At 35.0% G+C, this 23,074-nt stretch overlaps 1 protein-coding gene across 1 annotated transcript in view; it reads right to left on the bottom strand.

The window, feature by feature from the left end:
* Uba5 (Ubiquitin-like activating enzyme 5) overlaps positions 1–23,074 on the bottom strand; it is a 135,068-nt gene that overhangs the window by 102,945 nt on the left and 9,049 nt on the right. Inside the window, exons 2-5 of the mRNA XM_090408563.1 lie at positions 22,250–22,295; positions 16,090–16,179; positions 12,866–12,975; positions 4,410–4,496 (exon numbers count right to left, since the gene is read on the bottom strand). Of these exons, the coding sequence (XP_090264689.1) occupies positions 4,410–4,496; positions 12,866–12,975; positions 16,090–16,179; positions 22,250–22,295 (333 nt within the window). The remainder of the gene's footprint in view (positions 1–4,409; positions 4,497–12,865; positions 12,976–16,089; positions 16,180–22,249; positions 22,296–23,074) is intronic.

The raw sequence follows: 23,074 nt of genomic DNA, 5'->3' as shown, positions 1-23,074 counted from the left end.
TCTTTTGCATTATCAGCAAAAACTGAACATTTCCTGTCAGATCTTATCTAATATCATTAATATATAGATTGAACGACAATGGTCCATGGACTGTACCCTGGGATACATCACTGGTCACCTTAAACAATCAAAAACATCTTAAATCTAGTAGATTCATCCCTCTAGCCACCACCTATATACCACTTTGATACATATTCTTCAGCCACCCGCTTATCCTAGTCAATAGTTTATATTCCATTCCCATATTCTCCAGTTTATGCAACAGCCTTAAAAGTGGTATCCTATCAAATGCCTTAACAAAGTCCAATAGTATTACAGCGTATCAATTCCCTTTATCCAATTCAGCTGTAACATTATAAAATATGAGCAAATTTCTAAAATTATATTGGATAATTTTCTAGAACATATCCTTGAAGCTGCATTCTAAAAATTGACTGATGGTAAATGATTACTCTTTTAAAAAATAATACAATAGAAATGAATCAGCTAATCTCAAATGAATCAAGAAATAAAATTCAAATTTAAAATAAACAGACTTTCTTAACAATGAAGATTCTCAAATGAGAATAACTGTCCAATTACCATGATTAGTCCAACAATGGAAGCATTTGTTCAGAAAGGTGCTTACCAGGTATGCAGATGTTTTGAGGTTTTGCATAATGGTAATGTCATTCATTTGATATTTTTAGGTATGAAAACTTGATAATTGCAACTATTCACTTTTTTTTTAGAATTTGCTTCACCTTTGTTTGAGATAGTCCATCATCAAATTCCTGCCATGTACCCTCAAGGGGTATACAAGATATGATATACTACATGAAAAAAATTACATCATTACTAACTTCTTATCTACAATTTTCCTCCAAATCAGTCTGTTACTTGTCAAGACTCCAACATTATCAGATCTTATATTTCTATCGTCTAAGGCACTTTGTACCATATCAATCCACCTATATTTTGGTCTTCCTCTGGGTCATTTTGCTGCCAACCAGGCAGAGAACACTTGTTTTGCTAATCTTTCTTTGCCCATTCTGATTAAGTGACCATACCACCTGAGATTAGCTCTGCTAACAATGTCTGGATGCTGACAATGTCAAGTTCTTTCCTAATATCCTCGTTTTTAATATGATACTGCCATTGATGCCATCTGTTCAGGCTTATAATCTTTCTCAGGACTCTCATATCTGTGGTCTCTAGTCTTTGGTCAAGTGTTTTACTTCTGACCCAGCTCTCAGATCCATAAGTTAAAACTGGTTTGAACACGTCTTGTATACAGCTAATTTAGTGTTCCGACTAATTTCTCTCTTATTCCATGTGAATTTATTCATTTGACTTCCCACCATACCAGCTTTGCTGATTCTGTTGTCTATTTCTATATTTAATTTACCATCTTCACTAAAAATCGTGCCAAAGTGTCTGAAATGTTTTACTTGTTCCACAGGTTCTCCATTCACAACACAGTTGATATTTTCAATGATTCTGCTTATTTTCATTGTCTTTGTCTTTTTATTGCTGACCTTCATACCATATCTATTACAACAGTTATTCAATTTAGTCAGAGAATCTTGCAGACTTGTAGCGGATTTATTTAGAAGTATAACATCATCTGCATAAAGCAAAGAGCTGACATTAACATCTCCAATTTTGATATCATGTTTAATACCACTTTCCTTCATAATGTGATCCATATAGATAATGAATAACAGAGGGGATAATGTACATCCTTGTCTCACACCAGATTTAACATTAAACCATCTCCCTGTACTTCCTTCAATTCTAACTGCTGAGTTACAACTCAAATACAGACTAAGTATTGCTTGATATAATGCCCCATTGACACCATATAACTGTAGCGTATTGAATAGCTTCTCTCTTGGCACCTTGTCATATGTCTTTTCCAAATCGAAAAAACTTAAAAACAGATCTTTGTTATATTCCCATGCTTTCTTGACCATTTGTCTTAAAGTGAAGATCTGATCCTGATAGCATCTATTTGGCCTGAATCCAGCTTGTTCTTCACCAAGCTTTTATTCCACAATTCTTCTCAACCGTTTCTCAAGTATTCTTGCATAGATCTTGCCAGGAACACTCAGTAGGGAAATACCTCTGTAATTCTCACATTCAGTTTTATTTCCCTTTTTATATATGGGTACTATGAGAGCTCTACTCCCATCTTCAGGAATTCGTCCCTCTGTCCAGGCTTTCTGAACTATGCAGTGCAGCCACTGTAAGACTCTTATACCACCATACTTCAGCATTTCTGGTCAAATATCATCTACTCCTGCTGCCTTTCCACATTTCATTTATTCTTGACTGCATTCCTGGTCAGTGTTTTTTCCCACTGTGCTTGTTTCATTTAGCAGTTTTTCAAACTAATTACTCCATACTTCAAGGATATCTTTTTCGCCCGTTTTCATGTCACCTTTATCATCTCTAACTCCTTTTACATCACTCTTTCCTCCATTCCTAAGCTTCTTCAACAACCTCCAGAATATTTTGCCACCTTCTTGATATTTATTTATTTATTTATTGAGATAGTCCTTATATGAGAAATAATAATAACTGTATTATAAAAGTAAGTATGTCATCAAAAAACAAAATTAGCATGAAATATCTGCAATTACTTTAAGCCCTTTATCTTAAATGTCATAATATTTTGGTATTTTCTTTTGGATGTTTAGCAGCAATGAATGGCTTTTACTTTAACTTAAACCTAAAGATCCAGGTTATGTTCAACAGCTAGATGCAACTAGAAATAATAAAAATCAATGATGATGAAATTTAACAAGTGAATCACTACATCTACTTAGGATAACACATATCAATGGACCAAAATACCATGGAGGCAATGAAAAAATGGATGGAAACATTTAGAAAACTGTATTCAATATCCAAAAGCCAATTACCACTATAACTTAAAAGGAAAGTTTACAAATGCATTCTTACTACATCAATATATAGTTGTGCAAAATGGGCACGAAAAGAATAAAGGAAGCTCAAAAATTAAGAATACAATTTAATATGGAAAGATGTATGCTTGGTATCACAAGACTGGATAAGAAAAGAAATACTTGGATAAGAAACCAAACCAAATTTCTGACATTATAAAAAGAGTGAAGCATGAGTGACAATGGGCAGAGTGTACTGCTTGAAGACAAGACTAACAATGGATTTACAAAAGAAGTACTGGAGTGAATATCATTGGAGGTAAAAACCACAATCTGAACAAAACTGTGCCAGATTGATGAAATCATCAAGTTTGCAGGCATGATGTGGGGAGGGGGGGGGGGTAAAATCACTGATTGCCTTGGAGAAAGGCAATCAGTGACTTTACAGAAAGGCCTTCATCCAGTAGTGAATTGATAATGACTGATGATGTATGTATATACATATTTGTAAATAATGGTGCAAAGAATTGGCTATTTTTTTTGAGAGTCTACTTTTGGCCAAAAAAAGACTTCTATTTGACATATGAAAGAATTCATATATTTTAAAATGTGCACCGAATAATTATAAAACTGCAAATATATCTGACATTATCTGTGTACATATGTATGTTTTTCTCCTTTCTATATTCTCTCTCTCTCAAACACAATGAAATCATATATGCTGTACATAAAAGGTCATCATCATCATGTTACAAATGCCCTCAATGTTGCTGTTCTAATAAACATAAGTAACCAACACAATCTTCAATTAATGACATTAACTCTGATTTTATTTCATGATACAAGCATCACAAGTATCATAGCTATAATATTAAATTTATTTTACTTATTTTTCTTATTACTACTTCATAATATAATACTTATGTTATTATTGAGTAAGCTGCTAATTTGTATATATTATTTTTATTATTTATTTTGTGTGTGTGTGTGCCTCCCACCCACAAAAAAAAGGTTGTAAAGCCATAATACACTGTACTGTACATAGGCTAAGGATTTTTAAAAAATTTTTTTAAATTAATTTGGATATTTTTATTCTTTTTTTAGCTGGTCTGGAAACTGCTGTAGAGACCAAACATGGAACTTTTTAATGCCACTTCAGACTTCCAATAAGCAAGGCAGAGGTCTCAACACCGAGCAATGAATTTCATCTACTACCTAAAGACAATCACACAACACATCCATGCCGATGGTGGAATTCGAACCTGCAATCTAATAATGTCTGGAGAGTGGATATGCCAACCAAACCAGCAAGAGCAATGAGCTTGGTAATAATAAAGGTGTTATACAAATCATGTTAGTATATCACAAATGGAAGAAGTATGCATCACAATCAAAATACCCATAAGCAGTTACTGTATTAATAATTTCTATACTTAAGTTTTTTCAAACATCTTTTCTTAAAGAACTCAAATTCTGAAAAATTTGGTTGGACCACTTCAATAAAATTTTAGTAATATTTACCTAATTCGGTGCATAAAATCCTGAAAATTATTCATTACAGTAATATTATAGTTGTGAGTTTCAAAATGGACATCTGGATTGATAAAGCTGCAACACAAAAATGTTACATTTAGAAGCAGAAAAAATAAATTTTATATATGCAAAAATTTATATCAGTATCACATTATTATTATTATTATTACCTTACACCTCCAGGGAGTCCAAGGATTCATCGCAGGAGGGCACTCCACTCCAATTTGCTAAATAGATCTCATCCTCTCTCAACTATTACTTAACTCTCCTGCTACAACACTACTACCATCAACACAATCTACCACCCATCATCACCCACAAATGTATTTTCTGTCTGTAAATTGCATGTATACTGAAGGCAGAATTGTACATGGGATGAAAATCTTGTTTCCGGGAGAAAAAAAACCCTGCTACCTCTGTATGAGATTGGCTAACTCACCTTCAATTGAAAAAGCCCATATAAGGATTCCCCCCCTCATCATGACGAGAATCAAATCCAGGTCTTTTCCAATCGAAAGGCACAATGTTTCACTGTTCTTCCAATTGTGAAGAAACAAAAGATAGGTAACATATATATGATTGAACATAAGCATAATATCAGTGATCAAAATTCATACCTTGAATCAAAAAGTTTTCTAAACATCTTTTTTTGCAATAACACAGTATTGTAACTTAACTGCTGCTCTTGCACTTAGCTGGTAAACATATGCAAACTATCATAGCATGGACAAATTTTTATTTCATTTTATTTTATTTATTTATTTTTTTTGTGGGGAGTTGTGTGTGTGTGTGGGGGGGGTCAGACCAAGATTATTTGTAATCCATTCCATAACTAGCATTTGAGAACTACCCAACTGCTCTTCACGTCTCTTCACGTGTAAATACTGCTGCTGTCTACACATTGTACAAAAAAGAGATCTTGCACCAATTTCAGCAAGTGGTCTTCAGTGCACTTGTTGAAATTTGTGCAAGATTATTTTTCTTTACTAAATATTACCTTTCTTCACTTAATATTATATAGAACATGCACCAAAAGTGCATGTTCTATATAATATTAAGTGAAGAAAGGTAAAAATAATATAATTCTTTAACTAAGCCAAAGTACAACTGTGCTAAAAAAATCTATATGTGTAATTTGCTTTGCACACAAGTTCTTAAGGCTAGTATAGTACATTAACTATAACAGCTGGAGAATGCTACCTGCTTTTGCTGGATGGATAGAAACTTAGCTGAAGTAGAAATAGTAGAAAGTAGAAAAGAGGAGGATATGAAAGAAATATATAAGTTACTAAATGGGGATCAAGAGCAAGAAATCACTCCTAGAAGTTGTGTGATGGCATGGATAACAAGAGCATGAAGGCTAGATTTTTTGCTTAGACTGGCAAATGAGTGGAATGAGGTTGCCAGAGATGGTTTTGAATGCTTTGTCAATAAATGACTTGAAGAGATATGATAGCAGGAATAATGACTGGTGTGGATCTTCAAACTCTATGGAGATGCCTATATAATAATAATAGTATATTTCTGCCTGTTACTGCCAAATACAAATTTTTATTTTGTCACAAACTTTAAACTGAATAGCTTAGTTGCCTAATCAACCCCCGCCCCTCCCCACCCTCTCTTATTTTTGTTCTTTAGGAACTGAGGAATGGCTTTTAATCCAATTCTGGTTTAAATCCTAGAAAAAAAAAATGCTGGATTATCCTTCTGCTCACTTTCACTTAATTTCCAGAGAAGTTAAGCATTATCTTATAAGATAAGAACTGATCTTTGTAACTATTACCACAGGGACAAAATAATTATATCTGACTACTTATGTAGCTTTTCATGGAAAATGACAAAAATAACTATTTGTTTTTGTTAGGATTGTGACGAGGAAAAATTCTAAAATCACTTTACTGTTAGCCCAGCTACAGGCCTTGCAGCCTCTTCTGCATGTGACGGATATAAAACTTAAATAAAATCTGTGTAAATCACTTATTTAGAATTTATAATATCAGGCCAAAATCTTCTACTCACACCCACCTTTTAATACATTTCTGAAAACAGAAGTAGAACAAAGCATTATTGTTGTGTTTAGTTCTAATATAAAGGTGATTCTTACTGTAGCAAACTAGTAGAGATGACAGGAGTAGTTTGTTATAATAAGTAACTTGCTATAATGAATTTCTTTTAGCATAGCATTTTACTTATGGAGATTTGGTTAGAATTTAAAATAGTTTGTTTTAACAAGTAAGCTTGTTAGAGCAGTGTTTGCTACAGTAAGAGGCGGCTGTACTTTTACTGATACAAAACTTTGTTCTGCAATGATTTTAATATGAATGATATAACAGATGCAGTTATATGAATATCTTTTTTCTGTAGTCACCAACTTCAAACTGAATTGTTTAGTTACCTAACTAACTTCTGTCTCTCTGTCTCTCTCGTTCTTTTGGAAGTGAGGAATTCTTAGTTGCCTGATGAACTTCTCTCTTTCTCTCATTAAGATATCACAGGTGAGCCGAGGGATACCATAATATCCCATAGCTCACCTGTGATCTTCATACTACTATACATAATCTTCACTCACTAACTTCAAATCAGAGTATTGCTAATGACAGTACATTCCACCATTCCTTTTCATTTCATCATTTCACAAACCTTGAACTTCTTAATCATCATCATCAAATTCCTGCCATGTACCCTCAAGGGGTGTACAGGATATGATAGTACTACATGAAAAAAATTACATCATTAATAATTTCCTATCTACAATTTTCCTCCAAATCATTCTGTTACTTGTCAAGACTCCAACATTATCAGATCTTATATTTCTATCGTTTAAAGCACTTTGTACCGTATCAATCCACCTATATATTGGTCTTCCTCTGGGTCATTTTGCTGCCAACCTGGCAGAGAACACTTGTTTTGCTAATCTTTCCTCGCCCATTCTGTTTAAGTGACCATACCACCTGAGATTAGCTCTGCTAACGCATTCCTGGATGCTGACAATGTCAAGTTCTTTCCTAATATCCTTGTTTTTAATATGATACTGCCATTGATGCCATCTGTTCACGCCTATAATCTTTCTCAGGACTCTCATATCTGTGGTCTCTAGTCTTTGGTCAAGTATTTTACTTCTGACCCAGCTCTCAGATCCATAAGTTAAAACTGGTTTGAACACTGGTATACAGCTAATTTAGTGTTCCGACTAACTTCTCTCTTATTCCATATAAATTTATTCAATTGACTTCCCACCATACCAGCTTTGCTGATTCTGTTGTCTATTTCTATATTTAATTTACCATCTTCAGTAAAAATCGTGCCTAAATAGCTGAAATGTTTTACTTGTTCCACAGGTTCTCCATTCACAACACAGTTGATATTTTCAATGATTCTGCCTATTTTCATTGTCTTTGTCTTTTTAATGCTGACCTTCATACCATATCTATTACAACAGCTATTCAATTTAGTCAGAGAATCTTGCAGACTTGTAGCGGATTTATTTAGAAGTATAACATCATCCGCATAATGCAAAGAGCTGACATTAACATCTCCAATTTTGATATCATGTTTAATACCACTTTCCTTCATAATGTGATCCATATAGATAATGAATAACAGAGGGGATAATGTACATCCTTGTCTCACACCAGATTTAACATTAAACCATCTTCCTGTACTTCCTTCAATTCTAACTGTCGATTTACAACTCAAATACAGACTAAGTATTGCTTGATATAATGCCCCATTGACACCATATAACTGCAGCTTATTGAATAGCTTCTCTCTTGGCACCTTGTCATATGCCTTTTCCAGATCGACAAAACTTAAATACAGATCTTTGTTATATTCCCATGCTTTCTCGACTCTTTGTCGTAAAGTGAAGATCTGATCCTGACAGCCACTATTTGGCCTGAATCCAGCTTGTTCTTCACCAAGCTTTTCTTTTACAATTCTTCTCAACCGTTTCTCAAGTATACTTGCATAGATCTTGCCAGGAACACTCAGTAGGGAAATACCTCTGTAATTCTCACATGCAGTTTTATTTCCCTTTTTATATATGGGTACTATGAGAGCTCTGCTCCCATCTTCAGGAATTCGTCCCTCTGTCCAGGCTTTCTGAACTATGCAGTGCAGCCACTGTAAGACTCTTATACCACCATACTTCAGCATTTCTGGTCGAATATCATCTACTCCTGCTGCCTTTCCACATTTTAAGCCTTTGATGGCTTTTTCTACTTCAAGTATGGATATGTATTCCTGACAGCATGCCTGGTCAGTGTTTTTTACCACTGTGCTAATCACTGCTTGTTTCATTTAGCAATTTTTCGAAGTAATTACTCCATACTTCAAGGATATATTTTTCGCACGTTTTGATGTCACCTTTATCATCTCTAATTCCTTTTACTGCACTCTTTCCTTCATTCTTAAGCTTCTTCAACAACCTCCAGAATATTTTGCCACCTTCTTGATATTTATTTTCTATATTTTTGCTAAAGTCCTCCCATGACTTTTGTTTAGCTAGTTTTACACAGCGTTTAGCAATCTTGCATTTGTCTCTATATTCTCCAAGAGCACAAGCTGACCTATTTGACAGGAACTTTTGGTATGCTTTCTTCTTTTCCTTCACTGCCTCTTTAACTTCCTGTGTCCACCAGGGAGTTCTGATTTTTTTTTATCTTTGCAGACAACCTCACTACATGCCTCTCTGGCAGAATCAATCAATGTTTTCTTCAGAGTTTGCCACTGAATCTCCAGGGTTTGATTCCTGTTCTCAAACTCTTTCATTTTTTCTTCAATAATCTTTGTGTATTTTAGTCTACAGCTCACGCCTGAGAGCTGCTCAACTTTTATTCGCTTTAAAACTTTCTTACATGTTATTCTTTTCAATATGAAATTCAATTTTATCCTACTCAAGACTAAATAGTGATCACTTCCAATTTCAAATCCTCTGTGCACTCTGGTGTCCTGCACCAGGGAGAAAACATCACTATCAACAATAACATAGTCAATGAGACTTTTCTTATTCCTAGCCTCTTCTCTCCATGTGAATTTGTGCACATTTTTATGTTGGAACATGGTGTTAGTAATAACCAGTCCATGTCCTGAGCAGAAATCCAACAGATATTTGCCATTATTATTAGCTTTGCTCTTTTCTCCAAATTTTCCCAAAACATTTTTGTATGTCTGGCAATCACTTCCTTCTCTGCTATTTAGATCCCCAACAAGGACCAACTTTTCCTTTTTCATTGTGTCAGTTGCTTTTTCTAAAGCGTCAAAAAATTCCTCCACTTCTACCGCTCCCACAGTAGAACCTTCTGTGGGACCATAGGCACAAATAAGTCTCACTGTCCAGTTCCCCATTCTCATATTTGCCCACATTACTCTACTTGAAACTGACTGCCATTCAAGAAGATTAGCCTCGTATTTTGTGTTGAATACTATGGCTACTCCTTTTCCTTGATTGTCATTGCCTGAATGTAATATTTTGTATTTATTGCTTAGAAAGATCTCACCAGTTTTGGTCTTTTTTGTTTCACTCACCCCTATTATGTCGATCTGGTACTTATCTAATTCCTCAGCTAGCTCCATTTCTTTGCCATTCTTGCTTCTTACGTTGATAGTACCGATCTTTAACTCTGGTGATGTTGAGTTGGGGTTTATTTTCAGATTTGTTCCAGTAGCTGACTTTTCGCTGTTCGCCCTGGTTCCCTGACGAAAACAACGGGAGCCTTGTTTAACCGGGCGACGCCCCAGCCGGCATGAAATTTTGTCATGTTGTACCATCATTCTATATTTTGGTTTAACCAATAAGAATACAATTTGATCGGCTAAATCCCAAACTTCCAGCCCATCCTCGTCCGTCCAGTATCCAAGTAGATACCCAACAGGGTGCACCACGAGAAGGTGAGGATTGGACATTAGGTCAGAAGCCCTGGTTGGCTCTCCGCATTCCTTTAAAGGCTATGTGGAGGTCTCCTCTCAGTTATACAGCTTTGACCCTTAAGCACCCCTGAACTCCTTAAAAATAAATTTAATATCTTTCCCACCCCAATGACTTAAACTGGTCTTCTTGCCATTTGTCAGTAGGACAACTCGTGTTGAATATTTAATGGAACGAAAACAGCACAAGGAATGAATTAAACAGTTCAATGCTTCCAACATAGAAAACTAAGTTTCACTTAGTACACTCAAGTCTTAGCTCGAAAGGGTATCAGAAGCCTAAATTGGGATACACAATACTGTTTCCCATATTCTCAACAGTTTAATACATCCATACTTATTTTAGTTAGGCTGTGTTTTAAGGGCAGCTGCAGATTCATGTCTGTGTGTACAGAAGATTGGTTGAAGGATTAAGTAATTTGGGAATTCTGTTGGAACCATAGCCAATATATAAGGTGTGGCTTATATGGTCAAGTTCAGCTGTGAGAGATGCCTCACTGGAACATTTTATAATTTCTTCTTTTCATGCACTACTTTTTGAATTTTCTGTGCTCACAATTATTATTATTACATGACACCTCCAAGGAATCATGTAATAATATAAATAATTGGTGGGCTATTCTACAACTCTCCGTCTCCACCACTCAATCCACAACCACAGTGAACTGCATCAGCTACGCCAACACCATATACTGCCCACCACCACTAGTATTTTCACAGACAATCACAAACATCCATGCCCATGACATGATTCGAACCTGCAGCCTTTTGGCTGGAAAGCAGGTATGCTAACCACTCAGCCAACCAGGCCAGCATTTATGAAGATTTTTTTTTTTAATCTTTGCCAATAGCTTTACTGCATGCTTTCCTGGATAAGGTTAATCTCTGCCATAGATTATGCAAATTATTCTTAAAGTGTGTAGATGTTATAACAGTCCATTTTTTTTCCTCAATAAAATTTGTATAAGTCTACAGTTCACATATGAAGATTGTTTGACTGATTCTTTTCACTAGGATACTCATTCTTATCCTGTTCAACACTAGTTTGTGGTAACTTCCTATTTCAACTCCCCTATACACTTATAACATGCCACTTCTCATGTATGTGTTCCATCCACATGAATTTATGCAGTTTTATGTTGGAATAGTCTGTGTCCTGAGCAGAAATCTAGCAGGTCTTGACAAAATTGCTCAGCCTACCCTTTCCTCCAGATTTTCCCAAACCATTTCTGTATGTCTGAAATTCGTTTCCTACACTGATGTTTATGTCTGTAAAAAGAAATATACCTTTTTGTTTAGCTGAATATCCAGGCTGCCCTCTCTAAAGACTCAAAATCCTTACCAGAACTTTCTGTTGGACCATGGGTACAAAATATCTTTCATTATCCAATTTCCCATTTTGAAATCTGCCCACATCACTCTACTTGTAAATGGGGTCAAATTTAATTATTTGAATTTATCATTACACTGTATACTACATATTGCCTCCTGAAAGAAAGAGTAGATATAGTAGTACCTGAATGCATTTGTCTGTAACATGATCTCAATCTCAATAGAACTAGTTATGAAGGCATGGTGTTTCATTAATTTCTCTACTAGCTCTACTTCTTTTTCATTGATGATTCTTATAATCATGGTACTTATCTTCAATACTGTTGATGTTGTTCAAGTACCTGTCTGTTCACTGGTCATCCAGGTTTCCCAATGAAAACAGAGGAAATTTTGTATAACTATGAATTCTCTAATGAGCACGATGTCTGACTATGTTGTACCATTATCAGTTGTCACTGAAAATATGCATTTTCAGTGAATACAGAATTCAGTTTGGCTGGCTAATCCCAAATTACCAGCCCACTTATTCAAATATAAATAGAAGCCCTTAGTAACAGAGCTCACAAGGAGGATTAGAATTGGGTCAAAAACCCTAGTTGATTAAGGATCAAAGTATAACTGAGAGGAAACCTCCACATAACCTTTAAAGGAATGTGGAAAACCACCAGGGCTTTGGGATTCAGCTGACCCAATTTATTCTTATTGATTTTCTACATACCTCATAGGCAAATCATCATTTCAGGATTTGGATAGAATGCTGGTTGTTTCCTCCTGGAAGACTTTCCAGGAGGGAAACCCTGCCATTTCCATATGATAGTTAATGAAGTTTCTGAGAACATGTTAGGAACATTATTATGTTTAAAACCAATCGATATTACCCCACCCTTCATGTTACCATAATCCCGGATCAAAACAAATGAAACAAGTATTCAGAAAAGCAAAACTATAACAGATTAATGCATTATAACAAAACGATCATTTCAAGATACAAGGATGACTACCTGATGTATTATCAGGTCATGCATTAGGATAAAGTAGGATCAGCTTATCCTGTTTTAGTTTTTGTTGCCATTCCCCACTTATATAAGTATAAGTTTTAATTTCTTCTGCTTAAAATATTAAACATATAAACAAAAAAAAATAATAAAATAAAATAAAACAGCAAATAGCAAGTAAAACTCAAATACCTTAATGTTTTTGCAGCTGCTTCAACTTTGCTCATTCCAGCTTGGTGTGGTTGGAAAAACAGTCTGTTCATATTTGCCATTTCTACTTTATCATAATCAAAGAGAATTAACTAAAGGGAAAAAAAAAAAAAAAAAAAAAAAAAAAATATATATATATATATATATATATATATATATATATATATACACACACACACATACACACACAGGAACATACACATTTTTATCAGCTCTAAACTTGAATGTTTTTAAATTTACTTGAAATAGATTAACAAAGACATTTTAAATTGTTTTTATTTCTTAATATAGTAAAAAACATCTGAAAATATTTGCTTGTACCCTGGGGAAATCTGGAGAGATCCAGATTAAAGAAGTGCATCCTGAAGTTCAAATAGTGATTTTTTCTGAATTTAGAATAGATCAAATCTGAAATATTTCATTTCAAAAACTTATTCGGGAGGTGAAAGACAGTTCAGGCAAGAACCCTTCTTGGTTATAATTCTACTAATGACAGGATACTTTGTATTAGGCTTAAAGGGTCATCCTACCAACATGTCAATTGTAGTAGTTTTTTTTGCACCTCACACAGATAGGCCTGAAAGAGAGTGAGTAATTCTATGAAAACTCTGCAGATTGTTTTGGACTGCCTACCAGGGAGAGACTTAGGGGACGTTAATGCAAAAGTGGGAAAGAGTTATGAGAATTAGGCCTTAGTGTTAGTTCTGGGTGAACATAATACCTCTTTGTTCTGGGTGAACATAATACCTGTGAGGTAAGCTTGTTAGAATTTGCTCATGCTAACAGATTAGTTATTACCCATGATAGACCTATACTTGGACATCTAACACACAGATAGGTGAAGGCATCAGATTGATTACATCCTTACTTTCCAACAGTAGAAGACAAGCATCTCTGATGTGCATACTTGTTCTGGAGCAGACTGTGGTACAGACCATCAGCTAGTAGGTGCCAAAGTAAGACTAAGACTCGAGCATAATTCCTAGTGGGTTCACAGAAGAAACATCAACTCAGTTGGATGATTTTTTGGAGTAGTGAGGAGAATTCACTGGTAATGCTTGGAAAGGAGTCAAGGTTATAAAACAGGATACAGCCAAGGAGTATCTTGGCCCAATAAGAAGACAAAGAGACCCATGGATATCAAATTCAACGTGGGATCTAATCGAAAGAAGGCAATTGGAGAAACAAAGAGACACAACTGAAGAATATAAAAAATTACATAGAGAAACCAGAAGAGCCATCAGGCAGGACAAGGAAAAGTTTACATTAATAAATGTGATGAGATAGAGTTCCAGATGAATTATAAAAGAATGTTTCATTTAGTTCATGATGATATCAACAAGTTTAAGACCAAACTGAATGCCAACAAAGACAGGAATGGAGTAGTACTAACAGAAGAACTGGAAATCAAAAACAGATGGAAAGAATACTGTGAGGAACTGTACAACAAAGAGAATAAAGAAAATTTGAAGGAGCCCTCTCACCAAGAAAATTGAAATTTTCCTGGTGAGAGGGCTCCTCCACTTAAGCATGGGATTGAAAGAGCAGTTAAACATCTTGATAGCAATAAGGCCCCAGGTGCAGGTGGAATCTCAGCAGAGTAATTAAGGCTACAGGGGATGGAGGGATATGAGCATTTCATAGATTGATTACAAGGATATGGGAGACAGGATCATGGCCTTGAGGCTGGAAGTTGGTTTTCATACCACTACATAAGTTTAATCTCCCGTGCAAGCAAGATTTTATTAAAGATCATTCTAAACAGAATTGAAACAAAAGTTAAGGCAGATGCCTGAGGAACAAACAGGTTTTAGGGAAGGTAAGGGTACCAGAGATCAGATCCTTTGCCTTAGACATATCACAGAAAAGTATGACTCAATATGGTAATGTGTTTCATAGACTATTCTAAAGCATTTGACTGTGCTCAGCAGGTGAAACTATGAGAAGTAATGAAAAATATGGGTTTTCTTCAACAAACTATCAGATTGATAGCTAATTTGTACAGTGAGCAAGGAGACATGGTAAGAACAGGTGCTGGATTAACTGCCTGGCTTCAGGTTGGAAAGGGAGTTAGGCAAAGATGCCTACTTTCTCCTCACTTGTTTAGTATCTATGCTGAGGACAGCACTGGATGAGCTCAAGACAGGAATTACGATAGATGGTAAACTGATCAGTAATCTGAGGTATGCTAATATTACAGTACTCCTTTGTAATGACAAGGAAGAACTAGGACAAATTCTTGACAAAATTAATTAAATCAGGACTTCGGCTGATTCCTAGCAAGAAAAATATTATGGTTCTCAAACGAAATACAGACAGGGAAGGTCTCCTGAGAAACAAGTGTACCTGAATGGAAGAAGAATCATGGAAGTCAGCAGGTTCAAGTACATGGGATCCATTATTAATGTCAAGAAATGTTGTTTCCACCAGGGTGAACAGCAAAACGTCAGCTACTGGAACAAATCATGAAACACACACCAACTCAACATGGAGGTGTCTGTATAATAATAACAATATTCAATCAAAATTTGCCAGCCTGGCTGGCTGAGTTAGTGTATCTCTTCTTCAACCAAATGCTGTGGGTTTAAATTCTGCCATGAAAATAGCTGTTTATTATTGCCTTTAGATGCAAGATAAACTTCTGCCTACTGTGAGACTACCACTCACTTGTTGCAGGCCTGAAGTCGCTTGAAAAAGTTCCATGTTTGGTCTCTAGAGTAGGGTTTTTTGATTATGTAAAAAATAATAAATAAAAATACAAAAATTATATAAAATTAATAAAAAATAGAAAAATTCTTAGTCCACTCTCATGGTATCAATGTACTATAGGCTGACAACCTTTTGTGGATGGGAATCACATAAAAAACTTGACGATATCAATAGTCAAGAAAGTGTAAGCAGAGCTAATTCAAGATTGATATGTTCACTTAAACAGAATAGGAGACAAAACAGATACTGAAGGCAGAAATGTAAAGAAAAATATATTTATAAAAAAAAAAAAAAAGATTGGTAGATGAAATCGAATGCTTTATACGAAAGATATAAAATTAAAAATTAAATCAGACACTTGAAAATTAAACCAATTTGGAAACCATTTTTGCAAGGAAGCTACTATGTTGGATTATCATAAATCTGGTTCACTCACTGATATGTACAAAAGAAGATGATGGTGGCATGATGTTGATATTAAAAATATGTTTACTTACTTTTCCAATTCCACACCTTGTAAGCATCTCAGCTGAAACACTACCAACTCCGCCAACACCTACAATTGCTACTGAATATTCTCTTATTTTCTGTAAAAAATAAATAAATAGATAAATAAAAATACAATACCTGAATACTACATATTATTCATAAGTTATCGATTGGATGACAATAACTGAACTGAGCTTACTTATCCAAGAGCTTGAGAAAGCACAGAAAGAAATCATAAAGAATAAAAATTTTGGAGAAAGTATCACTAAGAACAATTACAGAGGAGAAAAATCTGTATCTCAGTGCAACAAATTTTATATATATATAAAATTTGGTTGTAACAGATAAAGTATTCTGTAATGGACGGTAGGGGCAGCTATGCTATCATACTAGGGAAGTGAATATGAGCAGGGTGGTTTTCTCTTGCCTTCCTTGCCGTACTATATCCTATGGCTGTATCCTGTGTGTTCACGGGTCTGGTTTGCCTGTTTGTGGGATGAAAACACCAGGCTAAACTAGGGAAAAAAAAACCCTACTGTCCAGGCCCAAGACCGGCTAACTTGGCTATGGCTGAGGAAGATCCTTCAACTCCTCACATGTCTGACGGAATCAAACCCAGGACACTCTTTCCCTAGGCATATGGTTGCAAAGCACACAGCAAATAGACTATCCGTGCAGACAACATAATATTAGAATATTATTTATATATTCTGCAAATTCGAAAATTTTAAGTGGGGGTGCTGCATATAAAAAAAATAATAATAAAAAAAAAAAATTTTTTTTCCCTAATCAGTAACGAATTTATTAATAAATAAATTTACATAATAAAAATTGCCTTTATTAGAAATATTTCATCCTCACCACGAACAAACACCAATAATAGAAGTTTCGTATCAATAGTAATGACAAGCCCAAATGAATATCGGCATTAGATTGCAGTGCATTTGTTTCGTGTAACGATAATTGAAAAAATATAATTCTTTTCATATGTTCAACAGTGACACTCATCATAATTCAGCCTTGTATCTATAATAAATAAATAATTATATGTTATTTTAACAAAATAAAATAAGATTTACAAAAAATAGTTCACCACGCACATGCACCAATAATAAATGTTTCATATATCTCACAGAAATAATGTGCGTAAGCATACTAAAGATACTCTGCCATTTGAGCAGTGTGGGAATGACATAACGTGCAATGACAAGTGCAAACGAATATCGGCGTTAGATCGCAGCGTATTTGTTTCGTAATCTAAAGCGTTAATAGAACAATTCCAATTATTAACTATTCAATGACTGTCGAAATATAAGGTGTAACCTTTAACATGTTATATTGCATTTATATAATGTTGTAAGCATTGTTATTATTTATAAACACAAACAAAATTTAATTTTTTCATTTTTTCCTTGGGGGTGCTGTAGTGTCGCAGTGCTTATGTACAGGCTGCCACTGTTGTCACCATACATAAGGCATCAACAATCAAGTAGTTGTGGACACAATTCAAAATTGTAAATGACCAAAGAAGTCGCATTCTCACAGGAAGGGTTTAAATTTGGCAACTTAATTAGGCTAAAGATAGTCTTAAAATTCATCATAAAAATTATGGAAACAACTACCGTGTTAGAGTAAAACTTCAGTTTAATAAAAACCAAAATAATATTTATTATTGGCTTCCATGCCAAAAATTCCAAACCGATTTATTTTTCAAGTCTGAGTTTTTATTTTGGTTTATATTAAACTGAAGTTTTCCTCTAACATGGTAGTTGTTTCCATAATTTTTATGACGAATTCTGATCACCAAGTAACCATGAAAGAAAGGATAGTCTTAAAATTACTGTTTTCCAATGTTTTTTTTTTTTTTTGGTAAATTGCTGCTGAAACTGTATTGAGATGACAAATTCAGATGGAATAGTAGAGTTACTGAGTGATCACTTTTCAAAAGTCTATCACCCAAGTGAGGATATCTCTGTACCTGCAAATAGAATGACATCTGAGCTGGACAAAGGAAATGGCTAAGCAATGGTACTTCTGGATTTTGCTAAGGCTTTTGACAGGATGCCACATGGAATACTGTTGCGCAATTGGAGCAGACCAGGATGGATACTAAACTGGTGATATGGATAGCAGAATGGCTCAGGGAGAGATACCAGAAGGTGGTGTATGGAGGAGCAGAGGCTAGGATGAGGCAGGTGACCAGTGGTGTGCCTCAGGGCTCTGTGCTTGGACCACTGTTGTTTAATTTGTACATAAATGATATAGGAAATGGCTGAAAAGGAGATATTCAGTTACTTGCTGATGATGCAAAGTTGGGTAGCACAATAAAAAATCAAGCTGATGTTGAGAGTTTGCAGGATGATTTAAATAAGCTGGCAAAATGGGCAAAAGGTAATGGATGTCAGTTCAATATGGAAAAGTGTAACGTTATGCATTTTGGGATTAAAAGATTACTAGCAGTGTACTACACTGAGGGAACAGTACTCCAAGAGATTGATGAGGCTAGGGATTTAGGGGGTGTTGGTGGATAGGGAGATGAAGTTCAGGGGACACATTGCTAAGGTGTCGAAGATTGCACATATGATTACTTGGTTATTGAGGAACACACTAACATCCAGAGATAAAGAGGTTATTATTCCCCTTGATACTTCCACATTTGGATTACTGTGCTCAGGTCTGGTCACCTGGATTCCTTCAAGATGAGGAAGTTGTGGAGAGGGTTCAGAGGAGAGTGACTAAGTTGGTGAGTGATGTAAAAAATGCTCCCCACATTGATAGATTGTGGATTGCAGAAGTTGGTCGATAGGCAGAGAAGAGGGCATATGATAGAAACACTTAAATTACTAAAAGGTTTTTTTATAAGATGGATGCAGGGAAATGTTTCATCTGTGTGATAGTGATGGAAGAACAAGAGGTCATCCCTGGAAATTAAGGAAAAGTGTGGTTAACAAGGGTTTGAGGAATGCGGTTTTTTGCCTGGAGGGGGGTGAACGAGTGGAATGCATTGCCTGACTCAGTTGCAAGTTCTTCATCTGTAAATGAATTCAAGAAGAGATATGATAGATATTGTTTTGATAGTTTGGGTCTCCCACAATGAGTCTACTGACTTCGTGGAGATACCCGTAATAATAATAATGTGTTGATAATGATGAGGGGGTGGATACAGCTGTATAAAAGAGATGGGCTACATTTGAATGGAACAGTGATTCAGTTGAAGAAACTGTTGCTTCAAGAGAAAACAACTGAAATGAATGCAAGACCTGAGGAAACCAGAGGTGTTGTGGAAGAGCAGGAGAGTAAGATATGCAAATTTGTGAATGCAGAGGTAAGTGGCACAAGTGAAGAGAATAAAAGAGAAGGAACACAGTGACAGGTAAATAAGGGAGGTTGGGGTGGATGGAGGGACACTGCATGAAAAGCGTAGATGATGGTTTCAGGGGTAGATGTGCGAGTGCACAAAAATGGATTAAGATGGTCAAGGATGTGGTGGTGACATTTAGGTCTGGGGAGGAGTGTAATATCCTATCCACAGTACCTCTCCCAAAAGGGGAGAGGTACTGTGCCTTATGTGATACTGAAGCAATTTCAAGTCAACAGTCTCTATATAAAAGTAGCCTAGTCGTGAAGATACTTTGTGTTCTAACTTTTGTTTATTTATGTTTGCTAAAGTGTCAAGCCTCAATGCCTCCACCTCCTGGAATTTTGCTTCAGGAAGTGGAGGCACTTTGGGATTTTTGAGTGTTGGATAAAAAGCTGGAGTTTAGAGGAGACATAGCAAAAGCTTACCTAAGATAATTGTAAAGAATTTTAAAAACCTTACATGAAAACTATTTTAATGTTGTATAATTTTCACCCTAATATAGAAAGCATCATGCAAATAACAGAAGCATTTTAAAAAATACCATCACAGTGTAAAAGAACCAGTCACTAAAATTCCTAATTAATCATATAATAAGAAAAAAATTAGGAATTAATAAAGAACTGATACAATATTTCAATAGAAGGGATAACCAAAAGCCATCACATCTATTCAAATTTGGAGTGTAAAAAAAAAAAAAAAAAAAAAAAAAAAAAAAAAAAAAAGTCTTACAGTTTTCTTTATATGAATGTTTCATAAGGAACCTACCTTCTGCTCAGATTGATTGTAGTAAGACAAGCCACACAAGCAAGGAATCTTGAATCTGATTCTACAAGAATCCACAAAAATCCACTCATTTTGTTAAACTGGGATATATTCCAAATTATGGTTGATGGAATTTTACTTCACTGAAGAATTTTCAGAAATGCATATTTGAAGCAAATTTCTGACATGATTATTTTTAGCTAATACAAGGTGGAAGCTATTTTGATAACCACGACGAATCTCCAAACCTTTGACAAATACTGAATATTAAATGTCCTAATTCTCACAGGTCACCAGTATATCACACTGGTTTCCAAAAGCTAAGGATGAACTACAATTTCACCTAGATAGCCAAATGTGGACATAAATTTAATGTCAGTATACTAATAAATTATATTACCCAAAAAATGTGTTATAAATTTGTACAAATTAAATTGCAATATGTTTTTGCAAAAGTTACAAATTATAAAAAGTTACCTAAGGACATAGTTAAGGAATTAATGTACAATGCTTATAGAAAACTATGCAGATATATTTCAGAATGGAATATGTCCACCCCAAACTGTGATGCAGCTCTCACAATGTTGTACCATGCTTAGCACCAAGTGATTCAGGAGTTCTTAAGAGAAACTGGCCCACTCTCTTCAGAGCATGGATAAGGCCTTGTTTGTTTTCTGGAAGAGAATTTCAAGCATTATGTCTCCATACTGCATCCCAAATACCTGAAGTGGCTACAGCCATGTTTAGTTGTTAGAGCAAGGGCTCTGGAGACCAAGGATATTAATTGAATCAAGTGACCTGCACTCCCCCCAGATCTCTATGGAGTTTGAGATCTGGGGGGGGGGAGGCCACTCGACTCAATTAATATCCTTGGTCTCCAGAAGTATCTGTAATGCTCATTACGATGTGGTGTGAGAAACCGGAGCCCTTGCTCTAACAACGAAACACGGCTGAAGCCACTTCAGGTTTCTAATAAGCAAGGTGGCGGTATTTCATTGGCTGAGGAAAGAAGACATCTAGCACCCACAGTCTAGTTGGCATTTCCTCGAACTAGGGCAGCAATGCTCATGGGTTCACCAGAGCCATTTGTGGAAACACGCTATACCACTGGAAGTGGGAATGAGTTGACTCTGAGAAGCTATATATTGCGCATCAAGAGCCCTTCAGTAACCCGAGATATCCATGTATCTGTGATTCAATGGAGCTGACTTGCAAGCTGACCTGCCGTGGAGTGGCAATTATATTTTGCTGTGATAACCAAAAAATCTGTCTTCATGCTCTGTGGTGGAACAAGGACGACCTTTAGAAAAATGTCTAGAACATATTCCATTGGTTTGAAATGCTGCCCAGAGACTGGATATAATGCTATGTGAGATTCTAAACTCTCTCTGGCAATATCAGTAATGCTGCAGCTTCTTCAAGCTTTCCAATAATTCTTCCCTTTGAGACATTACAAGACATCCAAGTTTGCAATTTTATTCCTTCATGAAAAGAGCTTCCTTAAAAAACATATTCACTTAGTGCAGCATTTTGCTTTTTATGCTATGTTTTATGTGTTGAGTGCTACAATGTGATCCCTTTGCACTCAATTCAAAAATTTTAATGTGTACCTGCTTTTTACTCAAAATCATCAGTTATACAAATTGCCACAATCTTATTCATCTGAATTTGCAGTTGTAATCTTCAGAAATAGTGTTTGTCCTAAGAACACCAGTGTAATTATGACTTGTAGGCTGAATTCCAGTTCAGAAACTACCAATAATTTTAAAATTAATTGTAATAAAAAAAATGCAAAAGTATGCCTACTATGTGCTGAATCTTTATTTTCTTAAATTTTTACTTGAAACATGTATACAGAAAATGCAGTTATGCATAACTATAATCATTCCTGCATCAACTCCCGCCCCCTGCGCCACACACACAAAAAAAAAGAAAAAAAAGCAATCGAGTTTGAATATTAGATTCAATCTGCAGTTTGGAAACTCCTAACATAACTTAAAAATTATTTTCAACTTTAAAATACAATATCTGTTAACATAACTTACTTCATAGTTTTCAACAATTCCCATTCTTTTCAAAGCCATAAGACGGCTACAAAATACAATAAAAGTAAATTATTTTTGATGAATAATTTCATCTTTAAATTTAGATAATTTCTTCTTTCTAACATTAAAGGAGTCAAATGTCATAAATATTGACTAATGTAAAAGCAAATTAGTAGGTCTGTTTTCATCTCAGTTGAAACGATCGAATAGCAACTTTATATCATATGACAATTTAAGTACTAAAAATTGTTTCAATGCAAACCAATATTAAAATAATATATTTTAACCAAGCTCCCAAATATAAAGACTATCAAATAATAATAATAATAAGATGGAAAACTCATGAAAAATCTTGATATTTATGTGTAAAATTTTCATCTATGTTTCACAGTTATCTTGAATACATAAATGGAACAACAATTAAACTATAACAAAATATTCTTAAAAGTACCGCTAAGGTCAAGTAAGGTAACAAAAATAGTCAACATTTTCTTAATTTATAAAACTGTAAATACATATAATTAAGAGTAAGGAAAGATTAGTAGATTGAAAGAGTACTATTTCCCATAAAGGAGATAAATGTAGAGACCGTTGGGTCTATTTTAAGTTTGGGCAATAGAACAAAGTTTTCTTTATAAAGATGTTCCATAAGGAATATCTTTTATCAGCTTTTATGAAGAATTCTCAACTTATTGCAGAGAATCCTAAGCTTTGTGGAGACAACGTGTTCAGCAAGTCCTGACTTCAGGCTCATGGTAATTTTTTTATGGTTTATGTTCTTTATGATGAATAAAAGCAGATCTTCTAGATTATCCATAAAGAATC

Source organism: Typopeltis vanoorti, chromosome 2 (genome assembly GCF_054136105.1).
Source record: "Typopeltis vanoorti isolate ZY-2024b chromosome 2, IOZ_Tvanoo_1.0, whole genome shotgun sequence".
In the NCBI taxonomy this organism is placed as follows: Eukaryota; Metazoa; Arthropoda; class Arachnida; order Uropygi; family Thelyphonidae; genus Typopeltis; species Typopeltis vanoorti.
The sequence above is the reverse complement of the archived record's forward strand: the minus strand, read 5'-3'. Positions and strand labels throughout refer to the sequence as shown.